General features: G+C 40.5%; 1 protein-coding gene across 3 annotated transcripts in view; it reads left to right on the forward strand.

Moving 5' to 3' along the window:
* The first annotated feature begins 235 nt into the window (after window positions 1-235).
* IL31RA (interleukin 31 receptor A) overlaps window positions 236-26943 on the forward strand; it is a 37054-nt gene continuing 10346 nt past the window's right edge. The window contains exons 1-11 of one of the 3 annotated variants that reach the window (XM_038125025.1): window positions 236-361; window positions 13319-13400; window positions 13924-14220; window positions 15532-15652; window positions 17120-17286; window positions 18464-18615; window positions 21166-21331; window positions 21984-22066; window positions 22603-22819; window positions 23089-23271; window positions 26070-26171. In XM_038125025.1, coding sequence (XP_037980953.1) covers window positions 13349-13400; window positions 13924-14220; window positions 15532-15652; window positions 17120-17286; window positions 18464-18615; window positions 21166-21331; window positions 21984-22066; window positions 22603-22819; window positions 23089-23271; window positions 26070-26171 — 1540 coding nt within the window. In that variant the 5' untranslated portion in view covers window positions 236-361; window positions 13319-13348. Of the gene's footprint in view, window positions 362-1351; window positions 2129-13318; window positions 13401-13923; window positions 14221-15531; window positions 15653-17119; window positions 17287-18463; window positions 18616-21165; window positions 21332-21983; window positions 22067-22602; window positions 22820-23088; window positions 23272-26069; window positions 26172-26943 lie in introns of those variants that run through there. The other 2 variants (XM_038125026.1, XM_038125024.1) reach the window with 2 other exon arrangements.

The raw sequence follows: 26943 nt of genomic DNA on the forward strand, positions 1-26943 counted from the left end.
CAGTCTGCTGTCTCACCCTGCCAACACAGACAGTGGAAATGCTTCTCTTTAAGAAGGGGTACCATCTGGGATCAACCGATCTCTGGAGCAGTTACTCCTGAATCACCAGCCCAAACAATAGAGAGGCATTAGCAATGAAAACAGTCGAGTCTTTCTGTGGAAGGCACTTCCTTCCTTGTGTTTCAGGAACAGTAGCTTCACTTTGCTCCTCCCACCCTCGGGATGGAAAAGTTAGTTCTTCTAGAGCATTCATGTGCAAAGTGGATGAAAGTGTTTGTCAATGTGGATATGGAACACATTTTTTGGCAGGATTTCTATTGTGCTCTAAAAGTTTCCCATCTTCTGTGCCAAATCCCTTTTGGTAAGTGATATTACCTTTGTAAGATGTTTTTCTCTTTACTATTAACTTCCTACAAATGGTAGTAGCTGAAACAGTTACTGATGCTATCATTAAGTGCCCTCTGCATCCTGCAATCTCCTAAGTGCTGCTGTCCAGTCCACAACCAACCCTTTAAGACTGTGAAAGCCTAAATGTAAGCATGTACATAGCCCTGAGGCAGGCAGAGGGATGACTAAAGGTTTTTGAAAGTTAAACAAATGTTTAATTAGTCTTTTAGGTCTGGTGCAGCTTTTAATGATTTTGAAAGATTGAGCAGGTTTCAGTGTCTCAGTGAAATCCATGTATTAATGTGTGAGAATAGGCAACTAATCAGACCAAGTCTAGAACAGAGATACAATAATTAAATATAATTAAGGGTCTGGTCCTGCCCTTTCTTACATTCTCACTAAAGAAAAAAAAACCAAACAACTGGTATACCAAAGAGCACTTAAGCAGACGTAAACTGTAGCCTCTTTTGAACCACATTTCTGCTTCATCTATTACCTCATAGTAAAACAAATGCAAGTTTTTGAAACATCATGATCCATGCTAATGTGTATTTAAATAGCAAAGGCAATTTAAAAACATTAAAGCAGTTTATAATGCAGCCTCACAGGGATGTTACGGGCGATGGGGAGATGGCAACATCATTCAAAAATAAAAAGGGAAGCAAATGGGCTAACTGGCTGAATCTGATGATTAGCTGAAGAGGGTGAAGGCTAATGAGTGATCTGGAAGTTGGAGTGGGTGTTGAGCTTGCATGTTAAAATAGCCTGAAAAAAACCTGAGCTGCACAAGTCATGGAAGTTGAAACGAGTGAATCTACAGTTTCTGTTGTGTGTGACACTAGTGCAGGATAAACAACTTGCTGTCTGTAATGGATCTCTTCCTGAATTGGGGCCAAGACCTCTTAATATGCTGACTGCGTTATTAAAATCCAGTATCTCTTCTTGGAGAATGTCTGCTTAGCAAGGACTGTCAGTGCTTAGTAGGAACACAGTAACGAGGGACTTCGGATTTCCATTTACTAACTTCACAGCATCTTAATTGCAAAGTTCCTTTTCAGTTCCGTTGCTGCAATCAGTTCCGCTGCTGATGGCTGCAGTCTTCTTCCAAGCCATTTAAGTGGAATACATTTCTTACTTTTAAAAGGGATCACCTGATTTATTCCCCTGCCTGTGCCCTAAATGGTGCATGAGGGGCTTACGCGTGAGTGCTCCTCGGCGGTGGCTGTTACCCAACACCCTTGTTTCGCTGCGCGTGTTTATGCGATTTGGAGACACTCTACTTGATTCATCGGCACCAAGATGTCACTGCGTACACTCCCGCACGGCCGGCTGAGAGAGCGGCGAGGCGGCTGCGGGCGCTCCCTCACAGCCTGTGCGGCGGGCGCTGGGAGTGGCCGCAGGGCCGGGCGGGGCGGCTCCGGGGGCCGGCGGGGTGCGGAGGGGCCCGCGGGGCGGCTCCGGGGGCCGGCGGGGTGCGGAGGGGCCCGCGGGGCGGCTCCGGGGGCCGGCGCCTGTCGGAGCCCCGGGCAGGGCAGAGCATCCGCCCGCGGGCGGCCGGCGCCGAGTGGGCAGCTGGGGATGAGTCCAATGCCGCTAGTGCCGGCGGCGGGCGTGGGGGGTTGTGGCCTTCAGAATTACAGGAAAAAGCGTTAGTTGTTCTCAGCCGGGCAACTTCCCATTTTGTCCGTCCCTTCGCGGTCGTGGGGAGGCAGAGGCCCCTGCTAGAACAAGCGCAGCTGAGGTAAGTGAAAAAGATGCTTTCAGCAGGGAGGTCTCTGCTCACGTTCATTTACATGAATGTGGGAGAGTGTGAAACTCGCCCCCGGACTGTAACTCGCGTGGATCTCCAGCAGTGGAGCTTGCTTGCATTCGCATCTCTGCAGGCGTTCATCCCAGACTTGGGGCAGGACATGCTTCTGTGTCTCTTCGGGCCAAAAAGATCCTTTTGGTTTCTTTCAAGTCTGTGAGATAGTAAGAATTGAAACTTTCTGTTTAGCTCATTTGTCTCATTTTGTAAAGAACGCAATACAGATGTTTCACAGTGGTTTTCCTTGTGTGTGTAATGGTTAAGAGTCAGTTCTCAAAATGTTTGCAATGTATGCAGTCATCAAAGGAAGGAAAAGCTTAATTGCTTTCTGTTTAATTTGTATTCACTGAGATTTTCTTGAAGTGATGAATCAGATTTAAATATACTGGCCCCAGGTTTCTTCAATGTTTGCAATTTCTGCCTTCTGAGAACAATATTTTTGTGGTGTGTTTGTGTACGTATCTATCGTGACTATCATCTCCATGCACTCATGCTTAAACTGGGGAAGCGTCACTTGCCTTCTCACCTGTAATGGACCGCATGACTCGTCTTTTGGGAGTGGAGGGTCTGGAGCACAAGTGCTGTGAGGTGCAGCTGGGGGTGTTTATTCTGGAGAAAAGGAGGCTCAGGGGAGGCCTTATCACTCTCTACAACTGCCTGAAAGGAGGTGGGGAGATGAGGGTCAGCCTCTTCTCCCAAGCTATAAGCAACGGACATAGAAATTGTTGCAAGTTGCACTAGGAAAGGTTTAGATTGGATATTAGGAGAACTTCCTCCTCAGAAAAAATTGTCAAGCACTGGAACAGGCTGCCTGGGAAAGTGATGGAGTCATTGTCCCTGGAGGTATTTAAAAGGCTTGTACATGTGGCACTTGGGAACATGGGTTCGTGCTGGACTTGGCAGTTCTGTGTTAATGGTTGCACTTGATGGTTTTCTGGAGCCAAAATGACTCTATGATTGTCTAAAATAGTTGAAATCCAGCTTCTGGACTCTATCTGTGAATTAAGAAAATGATTGGGCAAGAGAATGTTTTTGTGCTTGAAGGAAGCTTTATGTATTGGGCGGAAGAATGGAGTGGTCAGTTCAGATTTTTCTGTCAGAGGCTAATCTGTATCAAAACAGGTCTCAAAAGGGATAAAAAGGGAGAAAGAAGCTTTGGGCTTATATCATAGAGGCTGCAGTATTGAAGATTAAAGATCTTGATTTTTGTATAATAATCATTTAAACCTGAGGAGTTTTTGCATGATTTGGTGCTTGTAAGGGGGCATTTTCAATTCAAAAATGCTGTACTAAGAAAAGTTAAAACATAAATGTGTTTAGTAGTGTTTCAAGCCTGATTCTCACTACCATGCCATGTTTTGCCTTGCAGTTTTGACTAAGATACAAAAGTATTGTTTATAAAGTTTACAGCATAGATAGTAAAGAAAAGCAGGATATATATAACCCTTTGGAATTGATCTGAAGCAGCAGGGTTATGGTGCTGCAATGAGTCTGAGTTTTAATGTTTTGTAAAGTACATGATTAAATATCTTTTTCAGACATTTAATATATTACATGTACAGGTACGTTTCAGGGTCATGGTCATCTTTTTTGAGTGTGAAGAAAGTATGAAAGTGAAGTTTTGTGCTTATTTTGTTCTCTTGCCTTCTCATGTCTGTGGAGCATGGTATTACCTGCTCTGTGTTTTGTGTTCTTCTATTTGCAGCACTGCAGTACTACAAGGATTACAACTATATTCTGCATTTTGAGGCTGTAGCTGATTCTGTAACAGTCCAGAAACACATTTGTTTTCTTCCAAAATATGTTTTACTAACATTATTTAAGTAGATGTGTGTTTTACATCTAGCTCCACTCTTAGTTTGAAAGGCAAGACTGGCAAGGGTAAACTAATGCTCTGAAGTAGTAGAGAGTCTTCCTTCTGATTTTCTGGGAGGTATGCATTCTGTACAATACAGACTGAAGCCACCTGAATCTGACAAATATAAAAGATTTTGATCTGGCTACCCTCTTTTCAGTGAGAGCTCTATGTTTCTTTAGAATTCAGTGCATGGATCTTCCTACCCTGCCCATCCATTTTGCTCACCTAGTTGCTTGCCACACTAGAGACAGTTTGTTCTCCACCAGCACAAAAGAGCACGAAGGCAGCCATTGTCTAATAACATCTTACTTGCTGAAACATCTGATGCAAGATCATCTCTGAAAGTAGACCCTTGCAGCCCAAAAGACTTTGTAGTCACACAGCCAATGAGCCAAAGGAGGTTTGCTCCAAGACCAGTCCTGTACAGGAACACTTTAAACCGTAGCTTGTCTTTTTATTCTTTGTCAGTGAAAAAACAACAGGGGAGGATAGTGCCTGAAAGCAAAATTATGTCTGGTAATATAACCAGCATTTAGTTCTAGTTATCCTGATGGCCTGACCTTTATTTTAGTGAGCATTGGCAAGTGGGATGAAATCATATAGTTAAAATTTAAAAAGTGACCCATATGTAAAGATAAAGAAAGTAAATATTGTTTTGTGTTTGTAACTTCAAGCATTTTGCATAAAAATTGTGTTTCTTTTATGAGGTACAATACATTGATTAGTAAAAGAGCACATGTTTTGAAGCTTTTTTATCAGTCTGAGCATTTTATACCTTAAGACTTATATAAAGGCTTATTTGTTATGGTTGTTCAGAGAATAATGAATTATATGCTATTTTTTCCTATTAGTATCAAGCTCATGTAGTTAAAAGTTTGATTTAAATTCCAATGTAACAGTGCTTTGTATTATAATGTATGAATATTCAGTGTGCTGTTTTATAAGAAAACAAAGGCTTTCTCAAAACATGTTTTGCATCTGTAACTCCAGGATATACTAAGCAAAATAACTGTTATCAGCAGTTATTAGCAGAACTGACTTTTCCTGGTCACTATGTCCTTCAGAATTTTGGAACAAATGTATCTTATCCTTTTGTGCCTACATTGGCTATTTAGAGACTGAAAGAGGAGAAATGGCTTTCCTGCTTTTCAGCTTCCAATTGGTTTGAAGTTTTTAAATTAACAAGTTGTTTTACAGTATGATTTTTTTTTTTTTTACGTTACTGTGTTTTTAGAACAAGTCTATGTGGTCAACAGTTGATACAGCATTTTGAGAGCCTCACCATGTGGCTCCTTCAGATATGTCTGTAAGCTTAGTAGTTATCTGAACAGATATGCATTGTTTGAATTTATTTGCTTTAAGTGGTGTTAGTAGATTATGATACCATTAAGTTTTCTGGTAGGCCATCATAATTTAAAATACATATAGGTTTATTTTCCAGAAGAAAGTGTACCTAACACCTGTTTCAATCAAGTTCTATTTAAAGGTAAATGTTTGAATATTATTCATCCTGCCCTGAGGTTCACCTGAGTATTTTTGGCTCAGTTAAAGACTATGGATTATGAAATCAGTGTGCCCAGGATCTTTCATCACCATGTCTGTCATTTTTCCCATGGATGGGCTTGTCAGTGCATAAGTCATAGGGCTTAAAAATTTGAAAATACCCATTAGCAGTCCTTCAAATTTACTGCTTCTTCCGTTATGTTTACATGTCATTGTCTTCTCTGACCAATGTAGGAAACCCTCTGTTTTCCTCTTCAGATGCTCACTGGTACTCACCTTTGGTGCAGTCCTGACCAATCATGAATCTGATGCACCCTGTTACCAAAAAGGATGCTGAAGTACATATTTGAATAATTTTCCTGGAATGTTCTCTTTCCCTCTAGCATTTGTGTAAGTGCTGATGGATTTGAATCTTGGAGTTCTGAAAACTCATGGTTATTGCATTTCCAGGTGCATTTTGCAGAACACTTCAGTTGAGTGGCCCAATGAGCTAGAGTGGAGGCTTAGGCTCCTTAGCGTTTGCTGGCTGTGGATAGGACAAGGTCGGTCTCTCCATGAGGCAGCCATCATGGGAGAGCTGGAGCAATGGATGGTAGAGACTAAATAAGAGGAGTGTCTATTCAGCTTCTTCCTTCATAGTTGTTAGAAGAGTGTCAGACTTTGTAGGAAAGAATTTCCTGTCATATTCCAGCAAAAATGTTAAAAATTCTTGAAGGTGACTGGAACAAAGAATGGTGCTGCGTGGTGCCACATCCAGTTGGCAGCTGGTTGGTAATGAGGTTCCCTAGAACTCAGTATTGGGACCTTATCCTGTTCAGGATCTTTATTGCTGATCCTCTCTAGGGGATCCAAGGGGATCTCGGTAACTTTGCAGGTGAAAGCAAGTTGGGCAGGAGTTGATCTGCTGGAGGGCAGCAAGGCTCTGCAGAGGGATCTGGACAGGCTGCCTCGATGGACTGAGGCTGATGGTGAGAGGTTCAACAAGGCCAAGTGCCGGGTACTGCCCTGGGTCACAACAACCCCAGGCAGTGCCACAGGCTGGGGCAGAGTGGCTGGAAAAGACCTGGGGGTGCTGGTGACAGTGGCTGAACATGAGCCAGGGTGTGCCCAGGTGGCCAAGAAGGGCAATGGCATCCTGGCCTGGATCAGCAATGGTGTGGCCAGCAGGAGCAGGGCAGGGATTGTCCCCCTGTACTGGGCACTGTGCACCTTGTGTCCATGAATATGCTCCAAAGAAGAGAAAGGTTAGACCTTCTTCAAAAGGAAATGGGAGTAATGGATACCCTGGGCAAAGAGAAGGCTGAGGTTCTCAACAGCCTTTGTGCCTCAGTCTTAAACAGCAAAGTTCCAGCCATGTAAATCAAGTCAAGAAAGGCAAATGCAGAGGCTGGGAGAATGAAGACCCTAAACCCACTGTAGGAGAGGATTAAGTCTAAGACCACCTAAGGAACCTGAATGTGCACAAATCCATGGGATTCAATAAGATTCATCTGTGGGTCCTGAGGGAGATGGCAGAAGCTCCTAAACCACTATACATAATTTTTGAAAAATGTGGCTGTCAAAGGAAGTCCCTGATGACTGAAAAAAGTGAACTATAACCCCCATTTTAAGAAAGGGGAATACAGAAGCCCTCTAGAACTACAGAGCAGTGTCTCCTCTGTGCCAGGAAAGATCATGGAGCAGATTCTCCTGGAAACTGTGCTAAGGCACATGGAAAACAAGAGGTAATTGGTGACAACCAGCATGGCTTTACTAAGGGCAAACCATGCCTGGCAAATTTGGTGGTCTTCTATGATGGGGTACTGCAGCTTTGGTGGATGAAGACAGAGAAACTCCTATTGTCTACCTGGACTTAAGCAAAGAATTTGACACTGTCCCACTTGTCATCCTTGTCTCTGTGTTGGAGAGAAATGGATTTGATGGATGGACCACTCATTGAGTAAAGAACTGGCTAGATGGCCACACACAAAGAGTTGTGGTCAATAGCTCCTTGTCCACATGGAGACCAGTGACGAGTGGTGTCCCTCAGGGGTCGGTCCTGGGGCTGATGCTGTCCCACACCTTTGCCAGTGACATGGACGGTGGGATCGAGGGCAGGCTCAGCAAGTTTGCTGATGACTCTGAGCTGGGTGGGGCAGTCGACACAGGAGAGGGAAGGGATGACATCCACAGGGACCTGGACAGGCTTGAGAGGTGGGACCAGGCAAACCTCAGGGAGTTCAGCGAGGCCAAGTGCAAGGTCCTACACCTCTACTGGGACACCCATCACCAATCCCAGAAACACCTACGGGCTGGGCAGAGAAGTGGTTGAGAGCAGCCCTGTGGGGAAGGACTTGGGGGTGGTGGCTGATGAAGAACTCACCATGAGCCAGCAGTGAGTGCTCCCAGCCCAGAAAGCCATGGGAATCCTGGGCTGCATCCAAAGCAGCATTGGCCAGCATACTGAGAGAGGGGTTCTGCCTCTCTGCTCTGCTGGAACCCCACCTGGAGCACTGCATCCAGCTCTGGGGCTTCCAGCACGATGACAAGGAGTTGTTAAAACAGGTCCAGAGGAGGGCCAGGAGGTTGGTGAGAGGGCTGGAGCACCCCTGCTATGAGGATAGGCTGAGCAAGTTGGGGCTGTTCAGCCTGGAGAAGAGAGGATTGTGTGGGGACCTCATGACACCTTCTGAAGGGGTCTACAGGGAAGCTGGAGAGGGATTCTCTGACAGGAACTGGAGTGCCAGGGCAAAGAGGAATAGATACACACTGAAAGAGGGGAAATTTAGATTAGATAGTAGGAAGAAATTTACTGTGAGAATGGTGAAATATTGGAACAAGTTGCTCAGGGAAGTTGTGGATGCCCCATCTCTGGAAGTGTTTGAGGCCAGATTGGATAAGGCCTTGAACAACCTGGTCTACTGGGAGGTGTCCCTGAGCATGGAAGGGAGGGTTAGGATTAGATGGTCTTTAAGATCCCTTCCAACCCTTAACATTCTGTGATTCAATGACTCCATGACATGCTGTCTTTACATTTATAGATGTGGCATGGTCTTTATTCTTGGTGTAACTTTTACACCGTACACCAGAGGTATGCAGTTCATGTAGTCAAAAGCAGTCTTAGAATAGGATCTGAATGGAAAAATGTTTCATGTCCCAAAATGGGTAAGAAGGGCAATTAATAAATGGTCATAAATACAATATGGGGAAAAGTCTTGCTTTGATGAATCACTTTTTAATCACTTGAAGAAGACAGCTTTTATAGGCATCTTTAAATGAAACACGCACTTACGGTGTAATTGTCACTCAGGCACATTCTTTGATCACTTTGATCACAAATACAACCTCTTCAGTAAACAGCCAAAGAGCTATTTTGTCACATATCAGTGTCCTGACAAGCATGTAAGATTTGAACAGCACTGTGACCTGGTAAGTCACTACCTTGGTTTCTGGCAAGTAGTAACTACCAGCTGCCATGCCAAATAAACAGCTGCTAATTGATACTGGACAAAGTGGAAGCAAGAGGACTAAACCAAATAACAAGCTCACATCTGGGAAGAGTCATGGAGGTCTCTCTCCCCAGTTATCTCCTCTGTTTCACCAACTCAGATTCCTTACATTTGCTAATGTAGTAAAAATACTTTTTTTTCTTAGTCTTCTGCTGTTTTGGTAAGTGGAAGTGACTTACTGTATGGCTGACTACTAGAGAAGAGCTAGAAGAGGGGGAAAAGGTACAGAATGGTTACAGGATGAGGAGCACCTACTGCGTGTGGATGGAATCTTCGACTATTTAAGCTTTCTGGTGTGCATGTGAAACTAGAATTTTTCAAAGGCTTCTAACTTGGCATTGCAGTCAGCTTGGTCATGCCTGTTCTTGCTGTTCTGTACTCCACTGTGATGGGATATGTCATGTGGTATTTTCAGCTTAAGCAATATTCAAAAATGTTTTTATGATTTGCCAATGCTTCTGAGTTCCAACTCCTTCCTAAGAAAGTATGGGATTGCTGGAGCTAGTTAAAGGAATGTGATAAAAAATTTGTTTGCTTTATTCTTGGAAAGAGCTGAACTGTTTTGGCTGAAATGCAGCCTCTTCTGTCTCATATCCCCTCAAAAATAGTAAATCTGCATGTAGGATATCAGCAGAAGATTTATCTCTTACTATGGGGAATAAACGACGAGTTAGAGACACACATGTGCCTGCAGGGCTGTGATCTTGTCTCAATGGAGATGTGGTGGGATGGTTCCTGTGGCTGGAGTGCTGGAATGGAAGGAGAGAGGTTCTTTAGGAAGGGCAGGCAGGGAGATGAGGAGACGGTGTCGCCTCCTGTGTCAGTGACCAGCTGGAGAGCACAGAGCTCTGCCTGGGGTGGGTGAGGAGCTGACAGTCAGGGGACGGGTCAGGGTTAAAGGGAGGGCGGGGACAGAGGACAGGGGACATTAAAGTGGGGTCTGCTACAGGCCACCTGACCAGGAGGGCTGAGCAGATGAGACTCTGCATATGAGCAGCCTTGTGCTCATAAACCCTGGTGTTCGTGGGGGTCTTCAACCTTCCCAGTCTCAGTTGGAGGGAAAACACAGCTGGGCATAGACAATCCAAGAGGTGACAGTGGAGTCAATGAGGAGAAGTGCTGTGATGGACTGTGTTGTCACCAGCAAGGAGGGGCTGGTGGGAATGTGAAGCTCAGGGGCAATCTTCACTAACATGACTGTGAAATGTTTGAGGTCCTTAGGGCAGCAAGGACAGTAGGCTCATTATCCTGGAATCAGGGGAGCAGACTTTGGCCACTTCAGGAGCCTGCTTGGTGGAACACCATGGGATAAAGCTCTGGAGGGAGGAGGGGCCCAAGAGATCTGGATGATATTCAAGGATCATCTTCCTCAAGCTCAGGATTGATGCATTCCAACAATGAGGAAGTTGGTCAAAAACACTGGGAGGGCTGCTTGGATGAGCTCAAACAGAAAAACAAGGTCTATACAGGGTGGAAGCAGGAACAGGTAGCTTGGGAGGAATAGAAAAAGCAGCCAGGATCAGATTAGGAAAGCTTAAAGTCCTGATAGAATTAAATCTGGCCAGAGACATCAAGGGCAATGAGAAAAGTTTCTGCTGTTGTGCTGGTACAGAATACTTGGAACAACTGCTATTTTTTATTGCCATCAGTAGTGTAATTCATCATTGCTTCTTTGAGAACAAGAACTTACACCCTACATGAATAAGTAGTAATACATTCTCTTTATGTACTGGCTTTGTTTCTTATTGGTACATATCTTGCTACTGCTGTATTTTAGGAATATGTCACTGGACAAACTCCTCCTCATTTTTCTTTGTATCCCACGTGTCCTTTTCATTTGTTTTCTCCTGTTTTTTATGGTGATAGCCCTAGAGTTTATAAAATGCTTCCCAAGACACACTTAATATTTAAGCTGATTTCTGACAGAAACTGAGCTTAATGCGTTGTTTTTACCATGTTTTTCTCTTTTAGATTACCGTAAAGTTTAATTTTTTAGCACATCCAATAAGTTTTTGTGGAAAGAACCATAGCATAGGGCATAACCCCTGTTGCTTATATCCCACTTAGATCTCTGTCCAGTGACCTGGTGCACACCTGCTTCCAGGCATTATCTGAACCTGAGGGAGGAGGAGATACTTTGTTGGGGCTGAAAGCTACTGATGTGCCTGTTCTGGGGAGACAGTACTTGCCTCCCACCTGGAGCCTTCCTGAGACACAGGTTTGATGGAGAGCCGAAATTCCGAATTCAGACAAATCTGAAAACCTAATGTGAAAGATGGACCCAAACTAGCTGCAAAATATTAATGCCCATCTGTTGCTTATGAGCATAGTAAGTAGAGCTACTTGTCCAGGAAGCTGGAACACTGGGCTCTGGGCCCTTGTGTGGTTAAGGGGATCTGACGCCTCTGTCAGATCTACAGGCAGATCTTCTACTTACTAGCCAAAGGAGTAGTGTGGGTTGCCATTCATGGTGGAGTTGGGCCACTTTATAGACAGGTCCTTACAGACAAGTTGATGAAGTGCGGGCTATATGAGCAGTGAGGTGAATTGAAAACTAGCTTAAAAATGGACCCACAGGGTGATGATCAGTGGTGAAGTCCATCTGGAGACCAGTCACTGGTGATGTACCCCAGTGGGCAATACTGGATCCAGTCCTGTTCAACATGTTAATGTTCTAGATTGGAATGCTGTGGCAGAGCCTGCCTTCAGTGAGTTTGCCGATGACACAAAAGTGGAAGGGGTGACTAATAAGCCAGAGGGTTGAACTGCTGTCCACAGCGACCTTGGCAAGCTGGAGAAATGGACTGGCAGGAACTTCATGAAGTTCAATAAGGAGAAGTGCCAAATCCTTCATCTGGGGAGGTACAACCCCAGACAGAAGTACAGGGGCCTGGCCAGGTGAAGGGCAGCTTTGCAGAAAATGCCCTGGCGGTCCCCGACACCCAGTAGAGCATGAGCCAGCAATGTGCCCTTGTGACAAAGAATGCTGGTTTCCTGGGCTGTGTTAGCACTTGACCTGAAGTGAGGTGTTCCTGTCCCTCTGTTCAATACTGCTGAGCCCACGCTTGGAGTATTTATCTGGACTCCCGATTGCAAGAGAGACATGGACATACCAGAGAGAGTTCAGGGAACAGCTGCAATGATGTTAATGTAGTGGAGCATCTGCCATATGGGAGCTGGAACCATTCAGCCTGGATAAGAGAAAGCTCAGAGGAGATCTCATCAGTACCTGAGGGGTGGATGCAAAGAGACAGACAGAATCCTCCTAGTGATAGGACCAGAGGCAGTGGGTACAAGCTGAAACACAGGAGGTTCCTTCTGAACATCAGGAAATACTTTTTTTTTGCTGTGAGAGTGAATGAGTACTAGAGCAGGTTACCCAGGGAGTATGTGGACTCTCCATCAAGGGAGGTCTTCAAAAGGTGTCTGGACATGGTCCTGGGGAGCTGGCTGTAGGAGGCCCTTTGTAAGTTTGGATTCGATGGTCTGTAGGGGTCCCTTCCAAACGAACATTCTGTGATTCTGTAAGTGCTGACAGCAGCACTCGAGGCAAGGAGAGTGTTTGATTTTTTGAAATTTTTTCATATGGAACCCAAGATTCATCTGTTCTTTTAGAAGAAATCAGTCTACTACTTTGCTTTCCTCCCTCTTAACCTAGAGTCTGAGGTTTTTTGGCAGCACAGTGGTTCAGTAGTTCTTTTCTTCAAAAAGAAAGGCAAAGAGAGATGCCTTCCTTTGTCTTTGCAGAGTGCACTCAGGTCTGCTGCTGGGGCAAAACGGGGGAAAAACCCCAATATTAATTCACCCTCTTTTGGATGAAAGGTGACCTGGACTGTTGTCCGCTTCCTGAACAATTTCTTTACTAGGTGGTGATGAACAGGCAGATCATTCCTTCTCCTGCAGGAGCCTTCATTTTCAAAAGAATTTACTAGATGAATCTGATTAGAAAAGACTAGTCAGGCTGAATGTCAATTAATAGAGATACATTTCTTACCAGTTAGAAGGTTAAACAGTTGTGTGGATTGGATTACCCTTAGCAGTGTTTTTGGTACACTTATCGTTCTGTTTTTTTATTGGAAATGTATGCAACTTGTCTTAGTTAAACTGCATAAAATTTCTCCATTGTTCAGGAAAGTAACACTTAGACAAAGCAATACAAGTGAGAAAAGCTGAATAACATTAACTCTGACACAAATGCTAACAAAGTATTAAAAGGGCATCTTCACTTTACTTTTAAAAATAAAAAACATCGTTTTAATTTTTATTTTATGACAGCACTTTCTGCCCATACTTACTGAGAAGGAAATGTTCAGCAATTTGATTTGGATGTTTGTCCTGCTCTGCAGCTCTGTAGCAGGTATGTTTCTGGATTATTAGCACCTGTCTTGCCATAAGAAGTTTTTCCAAAAGGTAATATTCTCCAAATGAAATTTTGAAGATTCTGAAATATGTTGCAGCTCAGTTGTAAATTTTAGCCTTACTGGTTTCATGTATTTTTGGATATCGTAAGTAGTAATGATCAATGAATGTAATTACATGCATATCTTTTACAGATAGGAATGTTTTATAAAAACAGGCTTAAAGTACAAGACTTTCTTTTCTTAATTTAGGGCTATTAAAAAAGTATCTGAGTGGAAACTTCCTCATTTCTGTGAAGTTGTTGAAACATCTCTCTAATGTAAAACCTATTGTAATACAGTAATTAAAGTGAACTGCATTTTCAAACAGGAGTGTCTGATTTGAATGACTGACTGAGCATTTTATTTGAATTCTGTATGAAAAAAAAATTAATTATCTGTAGACAACAAAACAATTTACCATTTTTCCACTTGTATTTTAAGAGGAATGTGGCTATGTGATGTCTGTGATTTTGTTTTTAGATGAAAACTCTATCAGAGATGCTGACATTTTTCCTTCATCTCCTGAAATTGAAAGAGGATCCTCCCTGGAACTATCCTGTGTTCTTAGAAAGAACTACACGCTACAGAGGAATGCAAACCACATCATTTGGAAATTGAATGATGAATTGATTGCTCCAGAAAACTATAACATTGTGAATGAGACTGTATCTAACATAACCATCCATAATTTCACTTACAGCACAGCTTATGTGAAATGTTTCATGAAGTCTTTCAGCAAGGAACTACCTTTGGTTCACACAGAAGTTAAATCTGGCTGTAAGTAGAAAGGGAGAAAAAGTAATCTTAACTCTTTTTAACAACTTACTATAATAATTTTACTTTTACACACATAAGTATTTTTTTTTCCTGAAATAAAGCATGAAATTACCAGCATTCCTTACTGACACAGGTCTGTAACCTCTCTGACCCTGACTTTTTCTCAGCTGGAGTTTTCTGTTGAGTTCCAAAGGTAGTGGGTCTGTTCCTTTGGTTATATCTTCTTTCTAGCCTAGCCAACTTCAACTTTCTCCAGAGAGGATTTCCTCTCTAATCCCCTCTTATGAAAAAGTTATAATACACTCTCTTATCTAGAATATTAAAATATGTATACCAATTCTCTAATTTATTGAACAGATTAAGTCCAGAGTACACTAACATATGCCTGGGGGTCCCATTCTAATAAAGAAGGAATAAAAGCAAGACATCTGTAGAAAAAAATCCAGCAAAAGGTCTTGCATGTCAGCAAAGCTTCATGTGCTGTAAGCTTGTTAAAAAAGGAAAGATCTTTTGACAGTTCTATTAGATGGGACAGAAAAATACTGTTTTGAAAAGAGGGCTTTGTCAACCAGTTGATTTCACTGGGCACAGTTCTCTTCCACTCCAATTTCTTCTAACAGTGAAGAAATTGAGCTGTAACAAGAAAGTCTTTTAGGGTGTTACATTTTTATGGATGACTTCAGACTATAGAGATTGCAGAAGATTGTTTCCTTTTGCTATCTTGCTTATAAGATACAGAGAGTCCAGAATTAGTGATCTCTTCAGGGTCACACAGATCTGTTTCCCAGGAATTTGTCTTTTGCACTCTTTAGGCTGTGCACGTTTCTCAGATTTGGGTTTCTTACAGGGTAAACAATTAGATATTCTGGAAGACAACCAAAAGGAGTTCTGTCTTTCAGAGAGTGCCTGTTTTTTGGTGTGCTTTTGCTGATTTTTGTTTTCCTCTTACTTTCTGGACTCACCTTAAACTACAGGTTGCAGAGGGGAGATGGGGTGTGTGTATGCTCAGATGTTCAAGACAGTGTATGCAGTGGTTTGATATATGATAGTTATAATTACTGCCTTTAGGCACACTTAGTAAAGTATTTCTGAGAAATAGGTGGAGAAAATCTTGCTGTCTCCTCAGGGTAAGAAAGAGTGATTTTGATTTTTGTTTTGTGGGGAGTTCGGAGGGCAGTGAGGGATGATAAAATGAAGTGCTATGAAGACACTGAATGAAGTTTGCCATAATTGCTCTTTGACCAACAAAATCAGGCATATATAAAGTTACTTATTTTTATTGCATTTTTTTTTAAACTTTTGTCACTGTAGTTCGTCCAGACATGCCAGAAAATATTTCCTGCATTTATTTCTATGATGTTAACCTTACCTGTACCTGGAATGCAGGAAGAGAAACAAGTTTTACAACGAGCTATACTCTTTACCGAAAACTGTAAGTACTATGTATACTGGACACTGGGTTGCTGGGGTGTGGCAACCAGTTCTCTTCCTCTCTCATCCTGACTTCTATTTAAAGAAAACTTGAAATCATCGTGGAGATTGGAGTCTTGGCATTTCTCAGTAATTTAAATTGATTAATTCAGGGTTAGTAGTTCTTGAAAATACTTCCAGTCTGATACCTTTTTAGTGTGCTGTATGAAAGAAATAAGCATTCTCAACCGATATTCAGTAGAGAAATATTTATATTAGAGCTGACATTCACTTGTTCTTTGAAGTAACACTACTAATAAGATTGAAAGTTGAGTGACCATATGCACAAACAGTGAATGGAGGCATTTTATGGGAGAGTTTCCCAGAAACTTTCTATGTAATGAACTAACTTCATTTTGGGGGCATAAAAAATATTGGTTCCTCATCTGCTTAAAAAAAAATCCCGTCAAAATTCATTAAGCCACTGCTTTACTGCAGTATTCTGTGTGACTCCAGTAGCATTTATTCTACTGACCCTTGGAGTCATAAGGTTTCAGTCAGAAAATTCAGAGTTGTCTTTTTGGATTACTTGGGGATTTCTGCTTACAAATACAAATTAGGTGGTCTCAGGCTTTCCAGTGTAGAAGCACAGATACTTGGGTCTTTCAGTTTCAGTTAGATTTTAAATGTTGGTTAGGAGCTTGCTTTTTCATAAGTGACTGAAAATGGTGAAATCAGTGTTGTTCCAAGGCAGATCTCAGATAGGATTTTGAAGGTGATAGTACAGATTTGTCCCAGATGCACTTGTCAATCTGTCCTTTATAGTGCTTCTAGTGGTGCTCTTTTTCTGCTTAACCAAGACTCCAGGTAATATTTTTCCATGAAGAGATTTCTAAAATGCCTAAAGTTATTCTTGAGAATGGGAAGGGATTCAGACTCTGGAGGGTACTTTTTCTTATTGTACTAGTGTTATACTATCTTTGTAATTTAAATTGTAGGTTAGGAAAACCTTTTTAGTTTATCTCCATTTTAGCTTTGACATTTTAGGCTTCCATCTTTTTAATGTGGAACTTTCTTACTACTTCTGGTGTTTCTATATTTTATAACTTAGCTGCGTTTGTGAAGCCAGAAGTTAAAACAGCCATTGAAAGCACATTTCAGTATTATTCTTTCCTGTATAAGCACAGACTTCTTATTAACCATAAAGTGAATTGGATTGCAGAACTGTTTCCAGCCAAATCTAAACATAAGTATTAATCCAGGTATCTCCCTAGCTGAGTTTAGCGTGTGACTACAAAAGGACTGGTACTAGGGGGCAGGGAAATTAGGAAAGGGTGTTCGTTTGCACAAACACGTCATCTAAAGATGTTCACTGGTAAAAGAAAGTCTTGCAACCTCAAAGATATATAAATAATAGCCTAACAATTTGTTTGAATTATTCTAAGAAAGTCTTCTAGTTTCTAACTGCTTTTATTTTTCTCTTTTTTAGGATGTCTTCTCCAGATACAGTTGGATCCTGCCAGACTACAACACAGTCATGTTCATTTTTTTATCCTGACAATGTTTATAGTAATGATTTTTGTTTTCAAGTGGAAGCTAAAAATGTTTTGGGTGCATCCTTAACAGAGTGTGTGCCTATACCTTTGCAAAAAATAGGTAATTAAAAAAGAATCAGTAAATATTTAATTTATGACCTTTCCATGTAAAATTCTTCCAATTGGTTGGTGTTGCAGCAGTAATTTTCAGCAATTTCGTGATCTTACTGTGAGGTGGTGAAAAATGACAGGGTATTGTTTTTATGCTAGGCAACATCTAACTGCAACAATGTTTCTTTAACCTAATGTCTGATATATCCATTATAAATCACTAAGTTTTTAATTATTGAGAAGTAAAGGCCATATATTAAAACTTTTTGTCAACCTAATTGGTTCTCCGACTCTACTTTAATATTTCTGAGTGGTACTAAGTATCAGTGAAACACCTGGCTGCAGTGGGTAATTTTAATTTCTCAAGGGCCACCCATCATATGCTCTTCTATTCCACTTTCTGGTTAGGAATGTTAAAAAAATCCTACCTGTTCTGTGTGCAGTAATAATTGCACACAGGAGCAATAATAATATTTTGCAGTATAAATGCAAAAATAATATTTTGTCTACCTCTTCTCCCTCTGTCCTATGCTTCTCCCTTTGTTCATTTTGGTGGTGTAGTTAAGCAGTAACCCTTATAAGGGAATACTTTTTGCTGCAGCACTCATCATCAGTCACATCCTTTTTTCTTTTATTCAGATCTACTGTGACTCTTCATTACTTTCCACACTCTCTATGCCAGGCATGTCTTTTCTTATTGCTAGTCCATTCTTTTCCCATCGTCTCCTTTACACTTCTCTCCCCCTCAGATAATTTCCAGCTGAATTCTTTCCTCATCTGCAGTTCAGTCTTGTCTTTGCTTGCTTCATTTGTTTTCTCTGCTGTTGTCTCTGGGTAATATTTTTCAATGCTGATACAAATGAAAGACGTCTGCGCATCTATTTGAGAGCAGGTTTGTGAGTAGAATGACAGAATCATAGAAAGGCTTGAGTGAGCAGGGACATCTTCCACTAGACCAGGTTGTTCAAAATCCCATGTAATTAAATCAGTTACATGTGCAATTTGTCTTACAGATAATTCCCCATATGTAGAATTATATCTATAAAATAAACCATCACGTGAATACTCTGATAGGATGTGCGTTATTGGGATAAGGATTTAACTTCTTGGAACACACAAAGACAGAGAAATTCTGAAATTTTATGGAAGCATTTTCCTCTATTAATGTTTTTGTTTCTTCATTCTAGAGAAGTTTGCTGCTCCTGAAATACTTTCAGTTAAAAAAATCCCTGGTATAAAGCAGTTACTTACAGTAACCTGGAAAATGCCTGAGAAGATTATCCCTTTAAAACATATTATTTGCCAGGTTCAATACAGAAACTTGTATTCAAACTTTACCGTAAGTTACATCATTTTTCTTTTGCCTGGCAGTTTCTTTGTGACTAACTTCTTAATATTATAAGAATTTAAGTAGAAAAAAGGCAACAAGTTGTTTGAAATAATGATAATAACCTTGTTATTTTAGTGGAATGTTACCAGAGGTGCATGATCTTAAGAACACTGTTTTGTTTTCTAGGGTTAATTGTCCTTTTTCTTTTGGTCATTATCTGTTTTGGCACATATCGTGCTTCTCAGTGTTACTCTGTGGAAGGATGAGGGATGACCCTAGGCGAAGGGACTATACATGCAGTAACAATATTTTGTTTTTCGCTTGCATTCTGGTGTTGAAAACAGCACTCACTCAGAACTGCAGTATTTTAATCTGATTAATATGGAATGATGTTAAATTTATTTTAAAGTGAATGAAAATAAAAATTTTGCAAGATGAAAAATAAGGGAAGTTCTTTTCATAGTTTGTCTTTCTGACACTTAAATGGAATGGTTGTAAAAACCCCCAGTATTTGCATATTTCAGATGATCTGTTCCTATGGTCTTCATATGGAAGGGATTGTATTCCTAGTTTTACTGTTTCTTCTTCCAAATTAAAGAACTGGCCAAGTTTCTTGGATTGTTTTTATAAGTTCATTGAACTGAGATGTCTGCCTTGATCTTACTATTTTATGCACCACATGTATAATTTTGGAAGAGAAAAATTCATCAAAGTAGTCATCGGAGCTTTAAAAACATTTATAATATTAAAGATATTTCTTATTAGCATCCTTCTCACATTTTCAAGCATCATTACTGTAAATATGCCATACTAGTTGTTGGATTCAGGATGATTCGATGATTGGATGGGCAGGATGGCTTAGGTCCAGTTGGGGTATTAGGAATGGAACTAATGATTGTTTAAAAGACCTATTTGAGATGTTTATCTCTTTGGAGCCAAGGCACTGGTGTCCTTGTGACACTTACATTCTGTGAGGTCCTTATGTTTTCTACATTTGGAAAAGAGCTCATAATCCTTGGAGGGCTACAGTTTTACTGTGTATTTTGTCTAGTTTTCAGAACCTGCATTAGAAATCACCTGTTTTTTTTTTTTTTGCTATCAAATACAGCCTATGTCCATTTGCTTCCTCAGCTCACACCTGCAATTTCACAGACATTTCAGAAGAAACAGGAGCTATCCATAACTAGTAAACACATGGGAGCTTTTTGTCAGCACATATATGCAAAAAAAAAACAACAAAAAAACAAAAAAACAAAACCCAAAACCAACCCCACAGAAAACCTAACAAAGAAATGTTTGCACAAATGGCAAATATCTTCTTGGCCTTTAAAGTTACCTGACCAAACCAGTCTAAATAGTTTGGTGTGAACTGTTTTTACTGAGTGAAAAACATGTGACATGTTTTTGTACTTGCATATACTAAATTTCTAAGTTTCTGATTATAATGCAATATTGTTAACAGCCTTTTGGCAAGTAACTAAAACCTAGTACTGCTTGTCTCCAATTCTTTGTCAGGTTCTGCCAGAGGTTGATAATAGTTTTGGAGCCTTTTTAATTTTAGATTTGTTGCAGGATCTGTCACCTACAGTGGTTTGGAGACCCCTGAATTCACTCTCATAGAAGCAGGTATTTTTTGACAGTGAGTTTCTTGAGATCAGAACAGACTAAAATCTTCAGTTACATTAGGCAGTGCACTTCCCATTATGGTGCTCATATGTCAGGTTGTCTGCATTTGTTGTAGTTGTTACAGTACAGTCTGCATTGTCATAGACTGATTCACTTTTCATTGGAAGGTTCAACTGATGGAAGCCAAGAATTTCTTCACTATGTTTTAACCCTATTGTGGGTGTTGAAGTGAGCGAGGCTCCTTTTAAGACAAAGAAATTACTCGCATTGTCACTACTTTTCTGAAAGAATTACACATAATTTATTTCTTATAATTCCATCTTCCTTCACCATTAACAGGCTTCATCTTATTTTTTACCTCTTGGTACCAGAATTTTTTGTCTTTTCATTTACCTTTTCATTTTAATCCTATGCTGATAATGTTTGGGATGGCCCACAGCTACACCGTTGTATGGCTAACAGCTAGAAGGCCTTGTAACTCAGAAAAGATGGACAAGACAGGAAACATGTACCCAGCTGACTCAAAAACTGTGAGGAATCACTGGGGGAATCACTGCTTTCCCCAGGATGCTGATGTGGGACATTATTGTAGTAATGGCTTTAGCAATGACCACTTGCTTCCCACCAGTGGGAACTGCATTCCTCCAGCAGCTTTTGTGCACAGCTGCTCTAGAATCACAAGTGAGCTGCACACTGTTCAAGCCACAGGCAGTCAGTAGAGACCTAGTTTGGCATCAAGTTTTTCAAGCCCTGGGGTTTCACGGGAGGAACAAAGGTGCTACACAGAAAAATGAACTATGAAACAAGCAATCTTGAGTTACGGAGGAGTGAAGTGGTGTACCCAAAAACTGCATCTTCTGTGGTTTTTTAAGAAAATAGGTCATATATCTGAACTAAATTTTATATCAATTTTGTTCCTGTTCCTATTTCCAGGAATTTGTCAATGTCTCACTGAATTCTAAGAAGAGTATAGGATCATGTAATCTCACAGGTCTGTGGGACTCCACAGACTATTCTGTTGCCATTCGGTGTGTCAATAATGAGTCAGCATTTTGGAGTGGATGGAGTGGAGAGAAAACTGAAAGCACAGAAGAAGAAGGTAAGCTGCCTACTTGTGGAAGTTTTCTTCTGTTATACTTGGATGCATTAGGATTTAGTAATGAAAAACTGTGTAACAGCGTATTATCCTCTGTTGAATTTAGAATCCTGTTGCTTAAACTGAACATTTGTATTTTGTTTAAAGATAGAAGAGGAAAACTGAAAGACAACAGCAAGTATTGGAGGAGATAAATGATTCAAACAACATAAGACTAAGGAAGAAAACAGATGAATAGACACTGAAGAGAGGGAAAATTAAGAGTGTAGATGAAGATTTAACAATGGAAAGTAAGATTGTAGCAGAAAAGTAGTGCAGCATGTGTGTTCAATGAAAAAAAAAATTAAGTAGAGAAATCAAAATGCCATTTTTAAAACAAGACTAGGAAATCTCTTCTGGGAGACTCTAGAACTGAACAAATGAAAGCGGGCAGCAGGAAACTTAATGGAGAGAAAGTAGTACCTAATTAGGGAAAAAAAGGCATAGCACTACAGAAGATAAAACTTACTTTTAGTAAGTTTCTCTTAGACTGTATGTTTGAAACCTTTTGAGTTTTTTCACCACATTAGAGAAACCTTTTGATCGTTTTCACCATATTAAACTATCTTTTTAATATAGCAACAAACTGCAAGTGGGCTTTTTTCTCTTTAAACAGCTCCTTCAGGAAAAGTGGATTTGTGGAGAGTAATTGAATCTTCACACTCATCTAGAAATAGATCTGTACATCTCATGTGGAAGGTATATACATTTTTTTTGTGAATTGGTAATCATATTGATATCCTGTAGCTGATGTTGTATATAAGTATTTCAGTGTTGTAGGACATATAGCTGTCAGAAGCATTTGATGTTATCAGAAAAAAAATGCTCATTGAACTAAATTAGAATTGAAAAGGCTTTTGTTTACTGAATGGTAGATGAATAGAATTTTGTAATCTGTGTGGAAAGGGAGTGTGCTCAGATCACTGGAAAAGCTCATTGAAAGTCCTTAAACTGCATTTAAATAATCCAGTTTACCAAAGCTGTGTTTAAATTCACTTTAATCTTCTTGTAAAGTGTCCAACGGCTCTTTACATTTCAAATCTCAGAATCTGACTTTTGAAATCCATCAAGGAAATTGTCGTGGCTGTCTGTCCTGAAGATGGGCCTGAAGAAAATACCTTGCTTTATTAAATACAGTATAATAGTTTTGTAATTTGATCTTTAATACATTAAATATATTTTTCCTTGTGCAGATAACACTGCAAAACACTTACTACTACATATTTTTTTAATAGCCATTAAAAAGCTTTCCGCCTCCTGGGAGAATTCTGGGCTACAAAATACGGTATTTTCCAGAAAACAAGGCTGCACATAAAAGGTCAAACAACTCTACTGAACAGAAAATTACCTTGCTTTTAAATGAAGAGGCACATATAATATCTGTCACTGCTTATAACTCTGCTGGAGAGTCTCCTGAAGCTATTTTGAGGATTCCATCTCCTGATGAAAAATGTAAGATTTCTCAATGTCATATTTTTCTCATTAATGAAAAAGTGATTTTCATTACATCTGTTTAAGTTCTGATATAGTGGAAGCAAAATTGTGCTAAGGACTTCTATCATGTGCATCTATCTATATCTTGTCATATTTTGCTGTCATGTATCATATTTCTTTTATAGACAATTATTGCTTGGAGTTTTGTTTTGAGATACAGTTGTTAAGATATGAATTTCAAGCTTTTTTGAAGACAGAATTGCTGATATTTTCTGTTAAATTTTTAGCCTCTCAGATGATTGAAAAAGTGGTGACCTCTACAACAAATGAAGAAGTGGTCGTGCAATGGATAACCTCTGAACCAGAAACAACCAAATATGTGGTTGAGTGGTATGAGGAATTGGAGACGGACCCTTTTGGTAGATCATGGCAATATGTGTCAAATTCTACAAAGTGGAAAAATAACAAAAGTATGTTTATCAGTTACAGCTGTAACAATGTACAGATGTACATGTATTTATAGGTAGATTGGAAAGAATAAACAAGGATGAACTCATTCAGCTTTCCTCAGATGGTTTTTAAACACAACAATATTATTACATGCTTTACTGAAATCTCCACTGCTAATGTGATAGCATTTTTTAGTCTTACAAATTTTCATGCAACATGCAAGGTAGTGCTTGCGCTCACATAAGATTAGGCTACTGAATTTGTGTTAAAGCAGTTCTGTGGCTTGATCTTACACCAGTAGGGAGGCCTGTGACTGATGTGACTCTTCTATCAGAGAAATCTAGAACTAAAAAAAAATTGAATGTGGGAAAAGCTCATGCTCCGTCATGTGTTTTAGAGAGAGAACATCATAGTCCTCCATAGGCTGCAGGGGGATGGCTTGCTTCACCATGATCTGCTCTACAGGTTGCAAAGGAATCTTTACATTCCCTGTTCCAGTATGGGTTCCCACCTATGGGAGACAGTCACGAGTCCTTCCCACTGGCTGCAGTTACCCACAAACTGCTCCTGTATGGCTCCCCTGTGAGGTCACATTCTCCTTCAGGCATCGCCCTGCTCCAGTGTGGAGTCCTCCACAGGCTGCAGGCTCCGTTGCGGACTCAATCACACATCACACTCCCTTCAACTCAAGTTCACACTGGAGTTCCAGCCTGTCCAGTACATCAGCACAGAAACAGCAGCACTGCCCTGGCCAGTCCAGGCACATCCCCATGGCTGTTATCAGAATGTTCTCAGGCACAAATCAGTAAGGTGTTAAGCAGTGCAGCAGTACAGCAAGCAACAAAAGCAAAAAGCACTCACTAACTAATCCTAGACTCTAATACCCAGTCAGGCAAGCGAGCCCCAAGGCAAGTGCAGGAGCGTGCTTATCACTAGCTGAACAGCACTAACAGCTATGAATTCAGTCTAGTACCGACCAATCAAATCTGTCATCACCTCAATGGTTTGACTCCTGCCTGGGTCCCCAAAAAGGACTCTTGCGGTTTAACCCCAGCAGACAGGCAAGCCCAGGCAGCTGCTCAGTCACTACCCTGCCGGTGAGATCAGGGGGAGAATCAGCAGGGTAAAAGCAGGAGCACTCTGGGGTTGAGATGGAGACAGTTTGATAAGGAAACCAAAAGCCCTGCACACAAGCAAAGCAAGACAAGCAGTGAATTCACTGCTTGCCTTGGGCAGGCAGGAGTTCAGCCATCTCCAGGAGAGCAGGGTCCCATCGAATGTAATGGTGACTTGGGAAGACAAACTCCTCACTCCAAATGTCCTCCCTTCTTCCTTCTTCCCCCACTTTACACAGTGAGCATGATGTCACACGGTCTGGAATATCCCTTTGTCAGCTGGGGTCACCTGTCCTGGCTGTGTCTCCTCCCTGGTTGGGCTACCTCCCAGGCAGCCCCAGTCCCCTCAGCACCATGGCAGCAGGAGAAGCAGAAAAGGCCTTGGCTCTGTGTGTGCCCTGCTCAGTAATAACAAAAACATCTCTGTATTGTCAGCCCTGTGTTCAGCACAAATCCAAAGCACAGCCCCATGCCAGCCATTGGGAAGAAAACAAACTCTACTCTAGCTATAACCAGCTGGGGTAATGTATATCTAATTGCCATTGCAATAGGTGTTAAGCGACTGAAAGAGCAGCAGAAAGCTGATATAATGCAGGGATCTGTTGATAGCCATTATTCTTGCTGAGCAAGCTGCAGAGCTTGAGAGGAGTCCCTTATCAGGGGTTTTATTCAGAGGATGTAAAGGAGTTACTCCTCTAGGAGTCCCTTTACAGAGGTTTAATTTCAGAGGATGTAAAGGTACAGATATGTCCTCTCAGAGTTGATGGGAGTTGTTGTAAGTAGTAGGTACACCTGGTGGATTACTTGGCACCTGTATTGTTCAGAGTTCAAAACTTCATTTCCAGAAGCTGGAACTACTTCTTGAAACATAAAATTCTGCTGGAGAGATCTCACTTGTGTACCCTTGAGTCAGGCTGGTCAGAAGATCTGCAGTTGGCATGACTAGAACATCAGTGTAGAAATTAGAATAATAGAATATTCTGTGTTGTAAGTGGCCCAGAAGAATCACTAAAGTCCAACTCCTGGCCCTGCACAGGAGATCCCAAAAATCACACTATGTGTCTGAGAGCATTGTCCAAACCCTTCTGAAACTTCACCAGGCTTGGTGCTGTGACTGCTTCCCTGGGGAGCGTGTTCCAGTGTCCAGCCACCCTCTGAGTGAAAATTCTTTTTTTTTAATGTCCAACCTAAGCCTCCCTGACACAGTTACTTGCCATTCCTTCAGGTCCTGAGTGTTAAGAGTGGGGGACCCCCCTGCTTTTTAATCTGATGCATGGGAAAAAGTTGTCTCCTGCAAAGCAGTAAATATCAAGATATATGAAATAAATAATGCTACCTTCAAGTGTAATTTTATACTGGTTATTTGAAAATAGAGACTTCCTCTAAAACCACAGAGGGTTTAGAAATTAGTAAGTGGATTCATATAGAGAAGTTGTATGATGCTGAAGTATAATTACTCATTCAAACGATTTCTAGTGAAAAATGAGCCAGAAACCACGTGCTCTTACAAATACTACTATGAAAAAAATGTGTTATAGCTAGTAATGAGCATTCAAATCAATAATTGCATATTGCGCTTGCTAGAGAGTTGAAGCAAATAGTCAGTAACATTATATTTAGAATTCCCTTGTGATTTAGTCTATTTTCATTGTATTAACATCAAATAGAGATTGTATGTAAATATTATTTTCTTTCCTTTATAGAAATCTTTAAACCATTTATATGCTATAACATCTTGGTGTATCCTCTCTATGGAAGTAATGTAGCAGCTCCATCTTACACACAAATCTATGCTGAAGAAAAAGGTAGGTATTTTAAAGTAATCATGTTGTGAAATGTGTGTTGTTGTCTGTTTCTCAGGATGTATTATCTTTGAGTGATGTGGTAATGCCGTTATTTGAAAAAGAGATGAAGGTGGTGGAAAAAACCCCAGGTTTCAGGGTTCCTAATTTCTGTTCTGTTCAGGAATAAAATCTGTCTATAAGAAAGTATTCATCTTGTGATACAGGTGCATTTCTGCTTGCACCCACTAATTTTTGTGAAATTTACATATTGTATACAAAGCATTTGGAAAGAGTATAGCTATGAACATGAAAGAATTTTTTAAACTAGCTATCTCTTCAATGTTTAAAAGCTCATTTACATATATAATTATACTTGATTTTAATGCTTGATTACATTTGTCAGTCAATATATGAGGAAATTCTACTCATAGAATAAAATGGCTGGTTTTAAAAGCCTACTTTTTGTTAGATTTTATAATGTAATAAAATATTTGCAGTCTTGCACATAAAAATGTTAAGAAGACATGGCATTTGTAATTCGATAGAAACTTTGGATGAAGTAGTGTTTTGCAGGGGAAGGGGTAAAGTTTCTCTATTTGTAGAAGTTTATTGTGAATTCAGTGACTTATACAACCAGCTATAAGAATGTGGTTTACCAGTAATTTTAAGATTCCATGTGAAAATGTTGATTGGTGTGTGTTTCTTTAAAAATGTGCATGCACACATAGTACAATGCACCAGTAAAGAGCATTAATTACTGGAGGGAGGCAATGGAGTATTTTATGTTTAAGTA

The sequence above is a fragment of the Motacilla alba genome, chromosome Z, assembly GCF_015832195.1.
Source record: "Motacilla alba alba isolate MOTALB_02 chromosome Z, Motacilla_alba_V1.0_pri, whole genome shotgun sequence".
NCBI lineage: Eukaryota > Metazoa > Chordata > Aves > Passeriformes > Motacillidae > Motacilla > Motacilla alba.